Source organism: Heterodontus francisci, chromosome 11, assembly GCF_036365525.1.
Source record: "Heterodontus francisci isolate sHetFra1 chromosome 11, sHetFra1.hap1, whole genome shotgun sequence".
In the NCBI taxonomy this organism is placed as follows: Eukaryota; Metazoa; Chordata; class Chondrichthyes; order Heterodontiformes; family Heterodontidae; genus Heterodontus; species Heterodontus francisci.
Genome location: NC_090381.1, coordinates 83,730,122 through 83,746,059, shown reverse-complemented (window position 1 = coordinate 83,746,059; position 15,938 = coordinate 83,730,122). Strand labels below are relative to the sequence as shown.

At 41.4% G+C, this 15,938-nt stretch overlaps 1 protein-coding gene across 1 annotated transcript in view; it reads right to left on the bottom strand.

Annotated features, from left to right (window-relative positions):
* LOC137375040 (ATP-binding cassette sub-family C member 5-like) overlaps window positions 1–15,938 on the bottom strand; it is a 184,189-nt gene that overhangs the window by 142,260 nt on the left and 25,991 nt on the right. The window contains exons 6-7 of the mRNA XM_068041664.1: window positions 10,284–10,517; window positions 9,425–9,598 (exon numbers count right to left, since the gene is read on the bottom strand). Coding sequence (XP_067897765.1) covers window positions 9,425–9,598; window positions 10,284–10,517 — 408 coding nt within the window. The remainder of the gene's footprint in view (window positions 1–9,424; window positions 9,599–10,283; window positions 10,518–15,938) is intronic.

Genomic DNA, 15,938 nt, shown 5'->3' with positions numbered 1-15,938 from the left:
ATCCCCTTGACTTAGCACCAGATTCAAGTTAACTTTGAGAAAGGTGAAATCCACTCTACAGAGATCGCTAGATCTTTGTGGGCAGTTTTCTTCAAAGTCAGCATGAACCGAGTCGCTTCACTGCTGACTGCAAAATCTGGGCCATTATTCTTGCTTTAGCAAAGCCTTCAGTTTACAGAGGAAGCAGCAAAGTCCAGAGGAGAATAAAAATAAGGGTATACTCTGAAGAGCCACTGAGGGAAAAGGAAGGTTGGAATATTAAACAATTTTTTTGATTCATAACGATTTTTATTCTGCCTTCGTCATCTTATACCTTCTTATATATTGAACAAACAACAATACACCAGGAGAAATATCCTCTTAAATTAGATGAAGCCACTTCGGAAGGAATAAACCCATATATACAATTACATCCTTGTTGCAGTTAGAGCTTGTTTATGGATGTCCATCCAGACTATCTTGACTGGAGGTCTGAGATAAGATAGAAGAGGCTTTCACAAAACAATTTTTAAAAAGCTTTTTTTTAAAAATTATATAGGAAAGGAAATGGAAGCAGCTACTCCCAAAGAGCAAAGTGGAGTTCAAATTTTTAATTACCCTAAAGTAAAACACGTTAATATTTTTGCATCATTAGACAAGCATTGGTGGGGTTGGGGGGAAAGAAGAAAAGGAGTCAAAGAACAAGAAAATGTAAGAAAACATGAGCATAAAAAAGTGAGCAAGTTTAAAAAGAAAAAAGCAAAGATTCATTCTCTGAAGAAGTGCTTTTATTACCAAAACACACCCTTAATACTACTTCTACTAGTTTATCTAATGGAATTGTAAGAAACTTCATTAGTATTTCATTTTGACAGACATGACAGAAAACCAACAATAATAACTAAACTTCAGGAATAAAAGGAGCTTTCAGTATTAAAAATGTTTGAAGTACAAACAGCAATGGGGGCAGCTCGCTATAAACAGGAAAACTGAAGGCTCCTCCAGGGCATGGTGGGTGGACAGAGTTCTTTATTACAACGCATGATGAGACAACTGGCTAACAACTGGCATCAGCATTCAGAAATCACAGTACTTAATGGTTATCTCTGTGATCACTCCTGATGTACAGTGTCATGAAGACCCCCACCTGCCAAGAATGAAGCATATTAATTTCGTCATGTGAACAATAATTTTAAATGTTGCTGCAGTGAAGAAATGATTTGTTTTACAAGAGATCACTAGTCACTCGGCTGGAGGACATTTGCATACTAAGAGACAGTGCTTGGAAAGACAAAAGAATTGCTCCCTGATTCAATTAACAGAGACTGGGCTGGGCAATGGTGATCCATATCTGGTTGGGGTGGGAGACAGCACTACACCACCCCCCCAGAGAGCTTTGAAATCCACAAACACATGACTAACCAGCTGGCCAATTTGGAGTTTTGAATTGTGCCCACAGGACAGTTTTGGTCAGACTGCAGAGTGCAACTAAACCTGGAATGAGAGAACTCTCTCTCTCTCTCTCTCTCTCTCCTGGCTGACTCTCTCTCGCTTTCTCACAGGCCTCCGGACCCACGGAAGACATGTAAACCTCAGGAGAGAAGAGACTCCTACATCTAAACAAGTTGAAGCGTGCACTGGGCCCCAACGAACAGCAAGACTTCGCGGCAACCAAAGACTCCACAGTGAACTTAAAGGATCATAAATAACTACCAGATATTGCCTCAAACCTATCCCCTTTATTTCTTCTACTTTTTCTGTCTCGATCTGGTGTGTGTTTATCGCGTATGCGTGCCAGCGTGGTCGCGTCACGTATTTGTAGTCATTAACCGAATTTGAGTTTAAGATTAATAAACTTCCACCTTTTTTGTTTAACTCTAAGAAAACCTGTCTGATTTGATTTCTTTGCCTTGCAATTGGACAGCAGTGAACAAGGATTCACTGAGGGGGAGCTAAAAACATGTTTTAAAAAATTAAACGTCGTTACAGTTAAACCAGGCAAAGGCTGAAAGGGAACCGCTAAACCCCTTCTCACCTGGTCGTAACAGAAATTTGGGGGCTAGCATCCTGGATTTCACCCACAGACAAAACGAGGAAATTGAAAGTGGGAAAGTCAAATTGATCCCAAACAAGAAGAGAAAAGATTTCAATACAGGTTTTCTTGTGGTTGTGTGTGCTAGAATACTAACATGGCTATGACTGAAACCAGTAGCTCCCCAAGCCAGGGTGAACTAACTTGGAGTAAGTTAAAAGCACTGACTATGGAGGAGTTGAGGAAAATGCCCGAGCAGTGTGGGATCACTGTCTGTGCCAAGGCTAGAAAATCTGAACTCCCAAGACTAGTGGCCAACCATTTTTCCCTTGAATCTGAAGCAGAAACAGGGTTAGAAGTAGACCCCGACTGGGTATCGCTAGCAAAGCTACAATTGGAACAGAGGAAACTTGCATTAGAAGACAGGGAAAGAGAAAGAGAGAGAGAGTGGAGAGAGAGAAGGAGAGAGAGAGAAAGAGCCTTCCAGAAGGAATGTGAACAGAGAGCTAAAGTGACTTATATATGGGGCGACGGAGTAACCCCAGTGAAAGCATGGCCAATATGGAGAAGCGTAATTCGGGCTGGGTACAGAATTGTTAAAACTTTCCCAACTGATCCCAAAATTCAATGAGGAAGACGTGGAAGCATTTTTGGTGTCTTTTGAAAAACTGGCAACGCAGTTAAAGTGACCAGCTGAGGCTTGAACTCTGCTGCTACAAAGCAATATAACCGGAAAAGCCCATGAGGTTTATTCCATGTTTCCAGATGAGAGTTCATCAAATTATGAACTGACAAAAATAGTTATCCTCGGGGCCTATGAGTTAGTACCGAAAAGTTTAGAACCCTCAAGAAGCAAACTGATCAAATCTACCTGGAGTTTGACAGAAATAAGCAGCTGGCTTTTGACCAGTGGCTGAGGGCTCTTAAAATACATCTCAGCTATGAAAATCTCAGAAGTAATTTCACTAAAGGAAGTGAACAACTCTCTCCCACTCTCCATAAAGACAGACATTGAGGAACAGAAGGTTCATAGAGCTCAGCAAGCCACAGTGCAGGCTGAGGAGTTTGCGCTCATTTATAAGTCAGTTTCTTAGGGGAGAACCTTTCCTAATCACCCCCACAAATCCAAAAAGGACAAAGGGTGAGAAAGTTATAGAAGCCCAAGCAGTCCTGGGAGGGAAAGAAAAGCAGGAGACACAGGGGGCCCTCCTCCAACCAAAAAGGAAGGTTCTGTCAGTAAGAGGGAGACCTGTGCACTGCCACTGTAATAAAGCAGGGTATTTAAGAGATGACTGCTGGAAACTAAAGGGAAAACCGGTAGGGTTAATCAGGGCACACCCGCTCAGCGACAGAGAAGGGACCCTGATGGAAAGCACAGCAGAACAAGCTGTAGCTTTAAGTGCAGTAAGAATGAGGCCCATAAAGCTTACGGCTGCAAGTGCAGGAAAATTTAATAGGATTCCTGAAGGTGATCAGGGTTTTGTGTCTGAAGGGAGATTAAACCCATACCCCTCAAGTGGGGTAAGGAAGCCCATAGTAATCCTCAGGGATACTGGGGCCACTAGATCCCTTTTATTGGGAAAAGGCCTGACCACTTCGCCATGGAGTGCACTAAACACGAGAATGGTGATGAATGGTATTGGAGGGCAGTGTATGCCTGTACCTTTACATCAGGTGCACTTGGAGTGTGACCTAGTTTCAGACCGGTGATAGTAGGGATTTTTTTTTTTTTAAATTCATTCATGGGATGTGGGCATCGCTGGCTAGGCCAGCATTTATTGCCCATCCCTAATTACCCTCAAGAAGGTGGTGGTGAGCTGCCTTCTTGAACCGCTGCAGTCCATGTGGGGTAGGTTCACCCACAGTGCTGTTAGGAAGGGGGTTCCAGGATTTTGACCCAGTGACAGTGAAGGAATGGCAATATAGTTCCAAGTCAGGATGGTGTGACTTGGAGGGGAGCTTGGAGGTGCTGGTGTTCCCATGCATTTGCTGCCCTTCGAGCTGGTAGAGGTCGTGGGTTTGGAAGGTGCCTTGGTGCGCAGGCGCAGTGCATCTTGTAGATGGTACACACTGCTGCCACTGTGCATCGGTGGTGGAGGGAGTGAATGTTTGTGGATGGGGTGCCAATCAAGCAGGCTGCATTGTCCTGGATGGTGTCAAGCTTCTTGAGTGTTGTTGGAACTGCACCCATCCAGGCAAGTAGAGAGTATTCCATCACACTCCTGACTTGTGCCTTGTAGATGGTGGACAGGCTTTGGGGAGTCAGGAGGTGAGTTACTCGCCGCAGAATTCCTAGCCTCTGACCTGCTCTTGTAGCCACGGTATTTATATGGCTACTCCAGTTTAGTTTCTGGTCAATGGTAGCTCCTAGGATGTTGATAGTGGGGGAATTCAGCGATGGTAATGCCATTGAATGTCAAAGGGAGATGCTTAGATTCTCTCTTGTTAGAGATGGTCATTGCTGGCACTTGTGTGGCACGAATGTTACTTGCCACTTATCAGCCCAAGCCTGGATATTGTCCAACTCTTGCAGCATTTCTGTACGGACTGCTTCAGTATCTGAGGAGTTGCGAATGGTGCTGAACATGGCACAATCAGCAGCGACCATCCCCACTTCTGACCTTATGATCAAAGGAAGGTCATTGATGAAGCAGCTAAAGATGGTTGGGCTTAGGACACTACCCTGAGGAACTTCTGCAGTGCTGTCCTGGAGCTCAGATGATTGAACTCCAACACCCACAAGCATCGTCCTTTACGCTTGGTATGACTCCAACCAGCAGAGAGTTTTGCCCGATTCCCATTGACTTCAGTTTTGCTAGGGCTCCTTGATGCCATACTTGGTTAAATGCTGCCTTGATGTCAAGGGCAGTCACTCTCACCTCACCTCTTGAGTTCAGCCCTTTTGTCCATGTTTGAACCAAGGCTGTAATGAGGTCAGGAGCTGAGTGGCCCTGGCGGAACCCAAACTGAGCATCACTGAGCAGGTTATTAATAAGCAAGTGCTGCTTAATGGCACTGTTGATGACACCTTCCATCACTTTACTGATGACTGAGAATAGGCTGATGGGGCACTAATTGGCTAGGTTGGACTTGTCCTGCTTTTTGTTTTCAGGACATACCTGGGCAATTTTCCACATTGCAGGGTAGATGCCAGTGTTGTAGCTAGACTGAAACAGCTTGGCTAGGGGCGCGGCAAGTTCTGGAGTACAGGTCTTCAGTACTATTGCCGGAATATTGTCAGGGCCCATAGCCTTTGCAGTACCCAGTGCCTTCAGTCATTTCTTGATATCACGCGGAGTGAATCGAATTGGATGAAGTCTGACATTTGTGATGCTGGGGACTTCAGGAGGAGGCCGAGATGGATCATCAACTTGGCACTTCTGGCTGAAGATTGTTGCAAATGCTTCAGCCTTATCTTTCGCACTGATGTGCTGGGCTCTCCCATCATTCAGAATGGGGATATTTGTGGAGCCACCTCCTCCAGTTAGTTGTTTAATTGTCCACCACCATTCACGATTGGATGTGGCAGGACTGCAGAGCTTAGATCTGATCTGTTGGTTATGGAATCGCTTAGCTCTGTCTATCGCACGCTGCTTACGCAGTTTGGCATGCAAATAATCCTGTGTTGTAGCTTCAAGCAGGTTGACACCTCATTTTGAGGTATGCCTGGTGCTGCTCCTGCATGCCCTCCTGCACTCTTCATTGAGGACGAGGTCAAGTATATTTTTCCCTCTTGTTGGTTTCCTCACCATCTGCCGCATCGTCTAGCAGCTACGTCCTTTAGGACTCTACCAGCTCGATCAGTAGTGGTGTTACCGTGCCACTCTTGGTGACATTGAAGTCCCCCACCCAGAGTACATTCTGTGTCCTTGCCACCCTTCGTGCTTCCTCCAAGTGGTGTTCTACATGGAGGAGTACTAACTCAACAGCTGAGGGAAGGCGGTAGGTGGTAATCAACAAGAGGTGTCCTTGTCCATGTTTGACCTGCTGCCATGAGCATTCATGGGGTCCGGATGTCGATGTTGAGGCCTCCCAGGGCAACTCCATCCCTACTGTATACCACTGTGCTGTCACCTCTGCTGGGTCTGTCCTGGCGGTGGGACAGGACATACCCAGGGATGGTGATGGCAGATTCTGGGACATTGTCTGTTGGGTACAATTCTGTGAGTATGACTATGTCAGGCTGTTGCTTGACTAGTCTGTGGGACAGCTCTCCCAACCTTGGCACAAGCCCCCAGATGTTAGTAAGCAGGTCTTTACAGGGTCGACAGGGCTGGGTTTGCCATAGTCGTTTCCAGTGCCTAGGTTGATGCCGGGTGGTCCGTCCGGTTTCATTCTTTTTATTGACTTTGTCGCGGTTAGATACAACTGAATGGCTTGCTAGGTCATTTCAGAGGGCATGTAAGAGTCAACCACATTGCTGTGGGTCTGGAGTCACATGTAGGCCAGATCAGGTAAGGACAGCAGATTTCCTTCCCTTAAGGACATTAGTGAACCAGATGGGTTTTTACAGCAATTGACAATGGTTTCACGGCCATTATTACACTAGCTTTTTAATTCCAGATTTATTAATTGAATTCTGCTGTGGTGGGATTTGAACCCATGTCCCCAGAGCAATACCCTGGGTCTCCGAGTTACTAGACCAGTGGCAATACCACTATGCCACCGCCTCCCCTAGCTTGCCTGTGGACGGGATTGACCTGCTTCTTAGTAATAATCTGACAGAAACAAAGGTGGTAGCTTCCCCAGCAGTGAAAGAGAGACTGCAGGTCAGAGCAACAGGGCAGTGGCAGGAAACGGTCCCCTGCAGTTTCCCTGAATGTATAGAGACTGAATTGGCACTGCAGGCAGATGACCATGAGGTCTGCCTTTCCGAAACTTTCTTTGGAAAGTTAGGAGACCCAGGGAGTGAGTTAAAGGGATCTTCCCTGGCTGAAGCTCAGCGAGCTGACCCAGTATTGAGAGAGTTAGCAGAGGCTGTCCAGTCTGAAATTGAAGCAGAGGGAATCCCTGATTGCTACTATTTAAAGAATGAGGTACTGATGAGGAAATGGAGCTCTCCTCACAATCCTGAGAGCAAAGAGTGGACAGTGGTTCACCAGTTAGTGGTGGCACAGAGGTACTGGAGAGAAATATTAAGAATGGCCCATGAGATTACAGTGGCTATACATGTCGGTATACGAAAAACTAAAGTGCGCATAAGACAGCAGTTTGACTGGACAAAACTCCACAAAGATGTGGTGGAGTACTGTAGGAGTTGCCACATGTGCCAGGTTGAGGGGAAACCCCAACCTCCAGTGAAATTTGAACGCGAGTCCTGTATCGATGTTTGGAGGACCCTCCAGCAGAGGACTGGTGAACTGCAAGGGATCCCTGTTGAGAACAAAAGCAAGCACAAGGCTGGCAAAAGGTTAGAAAAGGGAGAAAAAGGACCAAGAGGGCAGGTTAAAGGAAGTCCTGGAGGAATCCTGGATAAAAACCCCTACTATCCGGTCAGCCAACCCCGAAATATTTGAAAAGTTAGACCCCACATCCTCCTATGTAAATGCAGGCACTAGAAGCACACCACCAGAGTTGCTAACAGCATTCACAGGAACATGCAGGGACAAAGAAAGTCCTCAAGGGGGCAGTGAAACCGTGAGGGCAATGCCTCACCTAGTCAAAATGCCGCACGGGGAGTGCAACAGAATCAGGACAAATATCTGCAAGCAGGCGTGTCCCAGAGGTCAAAGGGAAGATTAGCAAGGAATCCTCCCTTACAATCAGGAGAAAAGGGAACCAACCATCCCCTAAGGTGAAAAGCCCTTGCAAGACTCATCTGAGCATTGAAAGTGAGTTCAGGGTGCAACCACCCACTGTCGCCGCCCCTGAGCAGAACTCCAACCTAGGGCTAATTGAACATAACCCTCCCCCTGCAGACCTCAACAAGAACAAAGACACACTATGCAATCATGGAAATGGACAAACTGAAAAACTTCCCCAAAACCCACATGTTCATTGGGATGCCTAAAAGGCCAGTTTAAATCAGTACTGCTACCAAGAAAAGACAGGCTATAACAACTGTTAGGATTTTTGAATGAATGAGAGAGATACATGTGTATTTTCCTATACTTATCTTCTCTCCAGTCCCTTTTAATGAAATGCTCTTTTTAAAAATAAAAAAAATTGCATTTCATTCTGCTGGGTGTGGAGGTGTTATGAAGACCCCCACCTGCCAAGAATGAGGCACATTAATTTCATCATATGAACATTAATTTTAAACTGTTGCTGGTGTGAAGAAATGATTTGTTTTACAAGAGATCACCAGACACTTGGCTGGAGGACATACTAAGAGACAGTGCTTGGAGAGACAAAGGAATTGCTCCCTGATTCAATTAACAGAGATTGGGCTGGGCAATGGTGATCCATATCTGGTCGGGGTGGGAGACAGCATTACACAGCCCACACCCCAGACAGAGCTTTGAAATCCACAAACACATGATTAACCAGCTGGCCAATTTGGAGTTTTGAATTGTGCCCACAGGACAGTTTAGTTGCAGAGTGCAACTAAACCTGGAATGAGAGAACTCTCTCTCCTGGCTGACTCTCTCTTGCTTTCTCACAGGCCTCCGGTCCCACCGAAGACACATGAACCTCAAGAGAGAAAAGACTCCTACATCTAAACAAGTTGAAGCATGCACTGGGCCCCAACGAACAGCAAGACTTAGCGACAACCAAAGACTCCACATTGAACTTAAAGGATCATAAATAACTACCAGATATTGCCTCAAACCTTTCCCCTTTATTCCTTCTACTTTTTCTGTCTCTATCTGCGTGTGTGTTTATCGCGTATGCATGTTAACGTGGTTGTATCGCGTATTCATAGTCGCTAACTGAATTAGAGTTTAACATTAATAAACTTCCATCTTGTTCAAATCTAAAAAAAAACCTGTCTGATTTGATTTCTTCGCCTTGCAATTGGAGAGCAGTGAACAAGGATTCACTGAGGGGGAGCTAAAAACACTGTTTTTTAAAAATTAAACCCTGTTATGGCTAAACCAGGCAAAGGCTGACAGAGAACCCCTAGACCCCTTCTCACCTGATCGTAACAACGGGATTTGAAGATTTAGGAAACTGAACTTCAAATTAAAATCGCCAATATATACAAACTCAGTGCACTTTTAATGGAAAAATTTAACTGAACAAGGAACCAAAAATGCAGTGTAAAAATTAAGAGTAAAATTGAAGTGCGTTTAAAATGTAGCTTGTAAATAAAATAATTCATGTCCAAATTAATAGATGCTTAAAACCAGTTACAAAGTTACTTTTACTTCCAAATTAATATTGCTGTACTAAAACCAGTGTAATGTTCTGTAATTCAATGCATAACTGCTCTTTAGTTAAACTTTTTTTTAAGAACAGACCACAACTCACCATAGCTGGATAGAAGAGTATAAAGACTGCAGAACCAAGGAAGGCAGTGGGACCAAGCAATGTGGCGTTATAAATCATTCCCAGAACTGCTACGAGAGGCCCACCTACTAACAAATTTCCTACTGCAGCAGCTTCAAACAGTCGCTGTCCATCGCTCGAACAAATATTGATCAGCTGTTGACAGGAAGAAAATCATAATACTAGACAAGTTCTACAGATAATTCTGATTATTCCTATGCTAAAACATCCCAACCCAAAAATCTTTCAGACCCCATTCTGCAATCTAAGTGTTCAGACCTCAGCACAACCACATCAAATTATTCACTGACCCAGAAGGCTTTGCAGCACTTCCCCGACCCCCCACCCCATACTAATTAGAGTTAGACTGATATTGGCCTGCAACAATCTAAAATTCAGTATTTTAGGTCTGTGGGCGGCACAGTGTCGCAGTGGTTAGCACCGCAGCCTCACAGCTCCAGCGATCCGGGTTCAGTTCTGGGTACTGCCTATGCGGTGTTTGCAAGTTCTCCCTGTGACCAAGTGGGTTTCGTCCGGGTGCTCCGGTTTCCTCCCACATGCCAAAGACTTGCAGGTGGATGGGTAAATTGGCCATTGTAAATTGCCCCTAATGTAGGTAGGTGATAGGAGAATTGAGGGAAGGTGGGGATGTGAGAGGGAAATGGGATTAATGTAGGATTAGCATAAAATGGGTGGTTGATGGTCGGCACAGACTCGGTGGGCCGAAGGGCCTATTTCAATGCTGTATATCTCTATGACTCTCTGTGTGTTAATCTATATGATTCTGGTTCTATGAAACTAATGCATACCTGCGCTAACGGGAGCTGCATTGTGAACATACCTCACCCAAAGATTTCTCCTTTATGTTCTTAAGTTTCAGAATTTTGTCAAATGCCATGGTAAGGACAGCTCCTCGAAGTCTGGCAGCGGTACGGTAGTTTAGTGCCCAGGTCATTGCCAATGACCAGGAACGGACTACTTCCATCATAAAAAGTCCAAGACTTAACAACAAGCCATACTGCAGGTTCGGCTCACTCAATGCTGCATAGTCCAGGAGACGCTTCACAAGAAAAGCCTAGAAAAGGAAAACACTAGTGTGAATGTGAAAAGGTATTGTAATGGTTTGCAATTTTTAAAACTGTAACAGATAGAATAAATATATTTTGAATTTTACATTGCTTATTTTACCATATTCCATTGTGATAATCTATCAGTGTACCTACAGTTGACTGAAGAATGAAGTAGCAGTGTTTGCAAAACACTCCTGAAAGTAAACAGTGCGGGTTTAATCATACTAGAACAGGAGAAAACAAACAAGATGTTTATATTTGAATACATCTTAGTCATTGCTTTACCTCATTGAAAATACTCACCTCCCATACACATCTACTGTACTGGTGTCAATAGTGTGACTATGCAGACATGTAACTTAAAAGGAGGAAATGAAAACCATAAAAATGAAAATTTTATCACATCATGAATTCAACTCACATTGAGGGGGACAATTTTATTGGAATTTCAATAATTTCCAAAAATATAACACAAACAACTTTAATAATAGCCCACATATAAATACAAAAAACTATATGCAAAGATGAATGCATCAGTTACACAGTCAAATTACTACATTCTGGTCATTAAAAAAATACACTACATTTTATCTGCATTACTACAACTAATAGTTCTTAAATCTACATAAAATCCACCAGGAATGATGTGCAATTATTTAAACAAAACATAATCACCAAGTCAACCACCTCTTACAAAAAAGGATTTTGCATAAAAGTGGAAGCCTCAGAGCATCTACATTACTCACGATCTAGTTACATTGCAATGAGTGTGTTTGTCATTTTTCTTTGGGAGGGAAAAAAAATCAGTAAATTCAGTACAGAGTTCACTACAGGATACAGATTCTAAGAAACAGTTAATCAGAACAGAATTTTCTCAAGTCGTGCCAGTCAAGAATGAGACTGTGGGTGACCCATGATCATTTTGAATAAAACAGGATTTTTGAGAATGTAATGCCAATTAGATGCAAGGAATGCACACTGGACATAAAATGCAATGTAATACTCATCCAAACCCTAAACAGTTTTAAACTTTCTATTGGTTTCAATTTCTACATATTGATATGGTTTATCAACGCCTTTTTTGTACTACATACATTCAATGCTTCCACTGCCAGTGAATGGGTGGTGAGGAAAGAGTTGGATAGAAAGAGGAAGAAAAGGAGGCAGAAACGTGACAGCAGATTAATTATTCCTAAAAAGAGAAGTACAGTGTGAAGATATTTCAGTGGTGCATTTTAGATTAAAATGTTTTCCTTTGGAGCAGTGAAATAAGTCAAAAAGAATCTGTCGTCTGAATCTAACCTTTTAGAATGTATATCTTAGACATCTTCTTTGAAATTAATCCAGATAAATCCTGAATATTTCAGGGTTTAAGAGAACTGTCCAACTGTGCAAAATTCCTTGCTGCTAGAACATAACTGATTCAAAGTCTTCTGATGGATCAGGGCTTTTGCAAACAAGAACTGCGGCCAGACACATTTGCATAATATACTGTGCCAGCAGCGAGCAGCTTGAGATTGCAGTTACCACTATGTGCCAATGCAGTCACTCTAAATTTACTTGTACTAATGAATGAAACCACAAGGATCTGCCCGACTACTTCATTACTAATACAAAATATGCTAATGTATATTGTTAAGTCAGTCAGTCATATAGTTCCCTTGTATACCCCATGCGCTACCATTAACTGGCTATATGACGACAGTTACCACAAACATGTTACAAAAATCAAAACCTGAAGCCTAATTCTGGGTTCAACTGGCTCACCCAGTTAAAAAGCATTTTAGCAGATGATTTCCATATATCTGGAACAGCAGTGGCTATATCAGAAATTCTCCTCCTTTGCCTAATGGTGCACCTGCTCGTGTATTTAAATGTAGGCACAGCACAAATGCTACACTGCAGTCCAATACCGCCTCATTATCTGCTCACTGGGAAAACTACCCAGCCTTCATGCTAGAAAAAAATCTGCTCTTTCAGCCCATGTTACAAACTTTCTTCAGTGACTCAGCAAATTAATTTGTATTTGCATATTTCTTCAGAATAAGTTTTTGTATATACAAACAAAATACAGAATCAAATTGGCATTTGGAACCAAAATATATATTTTAAACAGGAACAGTTCATCAATTTAATAATCCATTACTTTTCACACTAGGCCCATAACAGAAATTTGAGGTCGTTAAACATTTGTTTGATTTACACAAGTGCTCATTTCAAAAAAAGTGCTGTGTACAGAAAGTCAGTAAGTATAAACGCATATGTTTCTAAACATCAGAATTCTGAACACTGATGCAGGATAATTTTAAAAATAACTTTTTTTGGAAAGATGCAGAAAGGCATGAAAACAGCTCTGGAGAAATCACAGAAATTCTTTATGCGTCCATCAGTTCAAGCATAGTCTCTAACAAATCAAATACACTAGCTTTAGAAACAGTGCCAGTTGCAAGTTAAACATTAACTGCAGTCCCAGCAATTCTTTCATATTTAATCCCACAAGACGATCAAGCCCTAGTTAGAAAGTTGCTGTAATGCTGAATCACTCATCACATTTTCACTCTGTAGCTAATCCCATCATGTTATTCTTTTCAGCGGCAATTCACCGTATGAAAACAACTGTCCATTTCCTGGTCAACTGGTCAACACCAAGTCAAATTCGAAATGGCTGTTCTTGCAAACTCTCCAGTCATGTTTTGAGATCGTATAAATACTTCAGCAAAAGTGTTAATTCCAGTTGAATGTACAAGATTGAATTTGTAATCATTTAGATATTACACCTTCACAGCTGTAAATAACAAATTAGTGAAGACACAAGGAACGAATTCTCCATTTGTGTAGGCAGCCTAACAGTGCTCAGACTGTGCAACAAAACGTTGTCGGGGAAGACAGTAGCAACACTTCCTTAGAAGATTCTTTATCTTAAGCTTTAAGTGGAACCAACTTATTATTCTTGCATATATTTACCAAACAAGTTTGATCCCAAATTGAGAAATGTGATACTTGCCATATAAAAAAAAAAGTGTTAACACACTTAAAAGACAAATTACTAATAAAAGCACTTGCACGCAGCATGCACTGAATCATTTCCAAGTAAAGTTCAGTAAAGTCACTTTTTTAGGAGGATTACTCTACCATTTCCATTCACCTTAAAATACTGTGATAACCACAAATTAGTTTGTAGTTTAGGATTGGACAGATTTGTCAAGTTTCTCTTCTTCCACAAGGTTTTCTTCCACTGAAGTGCTCATTTCCAATGAATATTAAAATCTGGAAACAATTTCTGATATAACATAACTTAGCAAAATTAAAAAGGTGACTGGGTGACTTTAAATGGCATGAACATGTTACTATTTGTAATCACTACCTTACCTTACAGTATGGTGGCCATTTCCATACGACTTTTCATTTCATCCAAAAGCACCTCTAAATGGCAATCCTGTGATGCTAAGAATAGCTTGTTGTGCATTTCACTATAGAGACCCCATTTGTAAAGAAAGCATAATTATTGAGAACCCCAAGCAGCAGAAAATGCAAAGGAATTTTTCAAATCCTCTCTCCTCTTAATCCCTCATGTATAATCAATTACCTTAAGCTGTCCACTGACAAAAACAACAAGACCCAAAAGGTGTATTGAAAAGATTATTTTTAAATAGGATTTCACAATTGTCAGTAAGTAACTTCCTCTAACCACCAGGAGGGAACCAACTTGGCAAGAACTATTTTTTTAAAAACTCCCTCATTAGCAAGATATTCAAACATTAGCAATTGATTCAATCTTGTGTCTATAGATTTATACTCCTCGTGCTAACTTCACAAGCCCTGGATAAATTTTAAGAAGCAGCTTATTCAACATAGATAGGTTTTATAGGAGAATGTGTAATAGGAAAAATAAAAGCTCAACAATATGGAAGTCAGTATAAATATCTTTGTCCGATGAGAATGTGTTCCATGTGATAGAGACTAACAATCCTATAGGTGTCTCTTACTTCCATCTTATGCTAGAAAACGGTGCACCATTATAGTTTTAACAAATATTTTCCAGAATACTTTTGATATTGTTATTATGAACTTGAAGTCTTACATAGGAGCTTAGAATTGTAACAGTTCCAAAAATATTCAGAGACTTTTTATAATAGCAGAATAGATTATGTACAAGCAGATTTATACATGGTTCTTCACACTGAACAACATTTAAAGGCATACCATCTCTCTCCAACAACTGGCTAGATAATCAGTCCTTTCACAATATTTCAACTCAATCATACTAATTTGGAGTAGATTTGATTGTTTCATTTATGACGGAACTTTGACCTTTTAATTTCCTAATGGTTAGTCTAGTGTGGGTAATTCTTCATCTGAAAATAAGTGAGTAAAATAAACACAAAAGTGTTACTGGGCCATGTTGAATGTTCACACATCCCCATGATAGTTTTAATAAGCTTATGAACTCTATAAGGAAATGCACAAAAGCTCTTCTCATATTTCAGGAAGACTTGTATGCTTTCTGTTTCAATTTAAGAAGTTTTAGGAAGTTGTGGGGGACATCATACAGACCAATATAAAATTAAAACAGCATTGTGTTTCTTTCTTCCCAATATTTCAATTCAAAATGGCAGTTAAGAGCAGCCACTCTTCCAGAATATTAAAGCTGCCCTAACAAAATTCAAAGCAATTGTAAAAATAATTCAGAACTACCAATTAAATTAGCTTCCTCAAAGGAAGCTAGATGAATTATATAGAACTCCATGTTTTACTAAAAAAAACATTTGTGGCAGCATCAAAATTCCATTAAACTTGAAACTCAGCTGCACCCTTTACCGCAGTTTGTCGTAAGCAAACAACACAAGTAGCAAACTAAGAAGTTTCAAAATGCACCCTCCACTTTTAGTAATGCTGATTCCCTCAGTGCATACACCAATCCCAAATTGAAACGGGAAGTAACATGCTCTGAGGCTTCTCCAAATAGTCATAGACCCATTCAGTGTTCAACAACAGCAAACCAATTCATTCCCTTATAGTACAGTCCTTCCTCTATGGGTTAACATTGAGCTTCCACACAATATTTCCTCTTGTATGTGATTCAAATACAAGGCAAAGCAAACATGGTACAAAAAAAAAAATTGTTCTTTGGTTGTCACTGCAAATATGGTGTAAACACAAGCACCAACTAATCTGGTCAACCTGCAAATTACAAGACTCACATTTGTCAACGAGTTGTAGTTCTCTCAAACATTATTAGAAATTAGAATTCATTAAATTTGCTTGTTATATCATTGGGCAAAATCCTACAGTGAATAAATAGCTCAATTAACATTTACTATTTATAGTCAGAGAAAACTCTTCCCCAACCTAAAAATGAAGGTTTATGCAATTAAAGACCATTTTTAATTACCAGAGCAAAAGGTTGAGACATATTGCTTCAAATA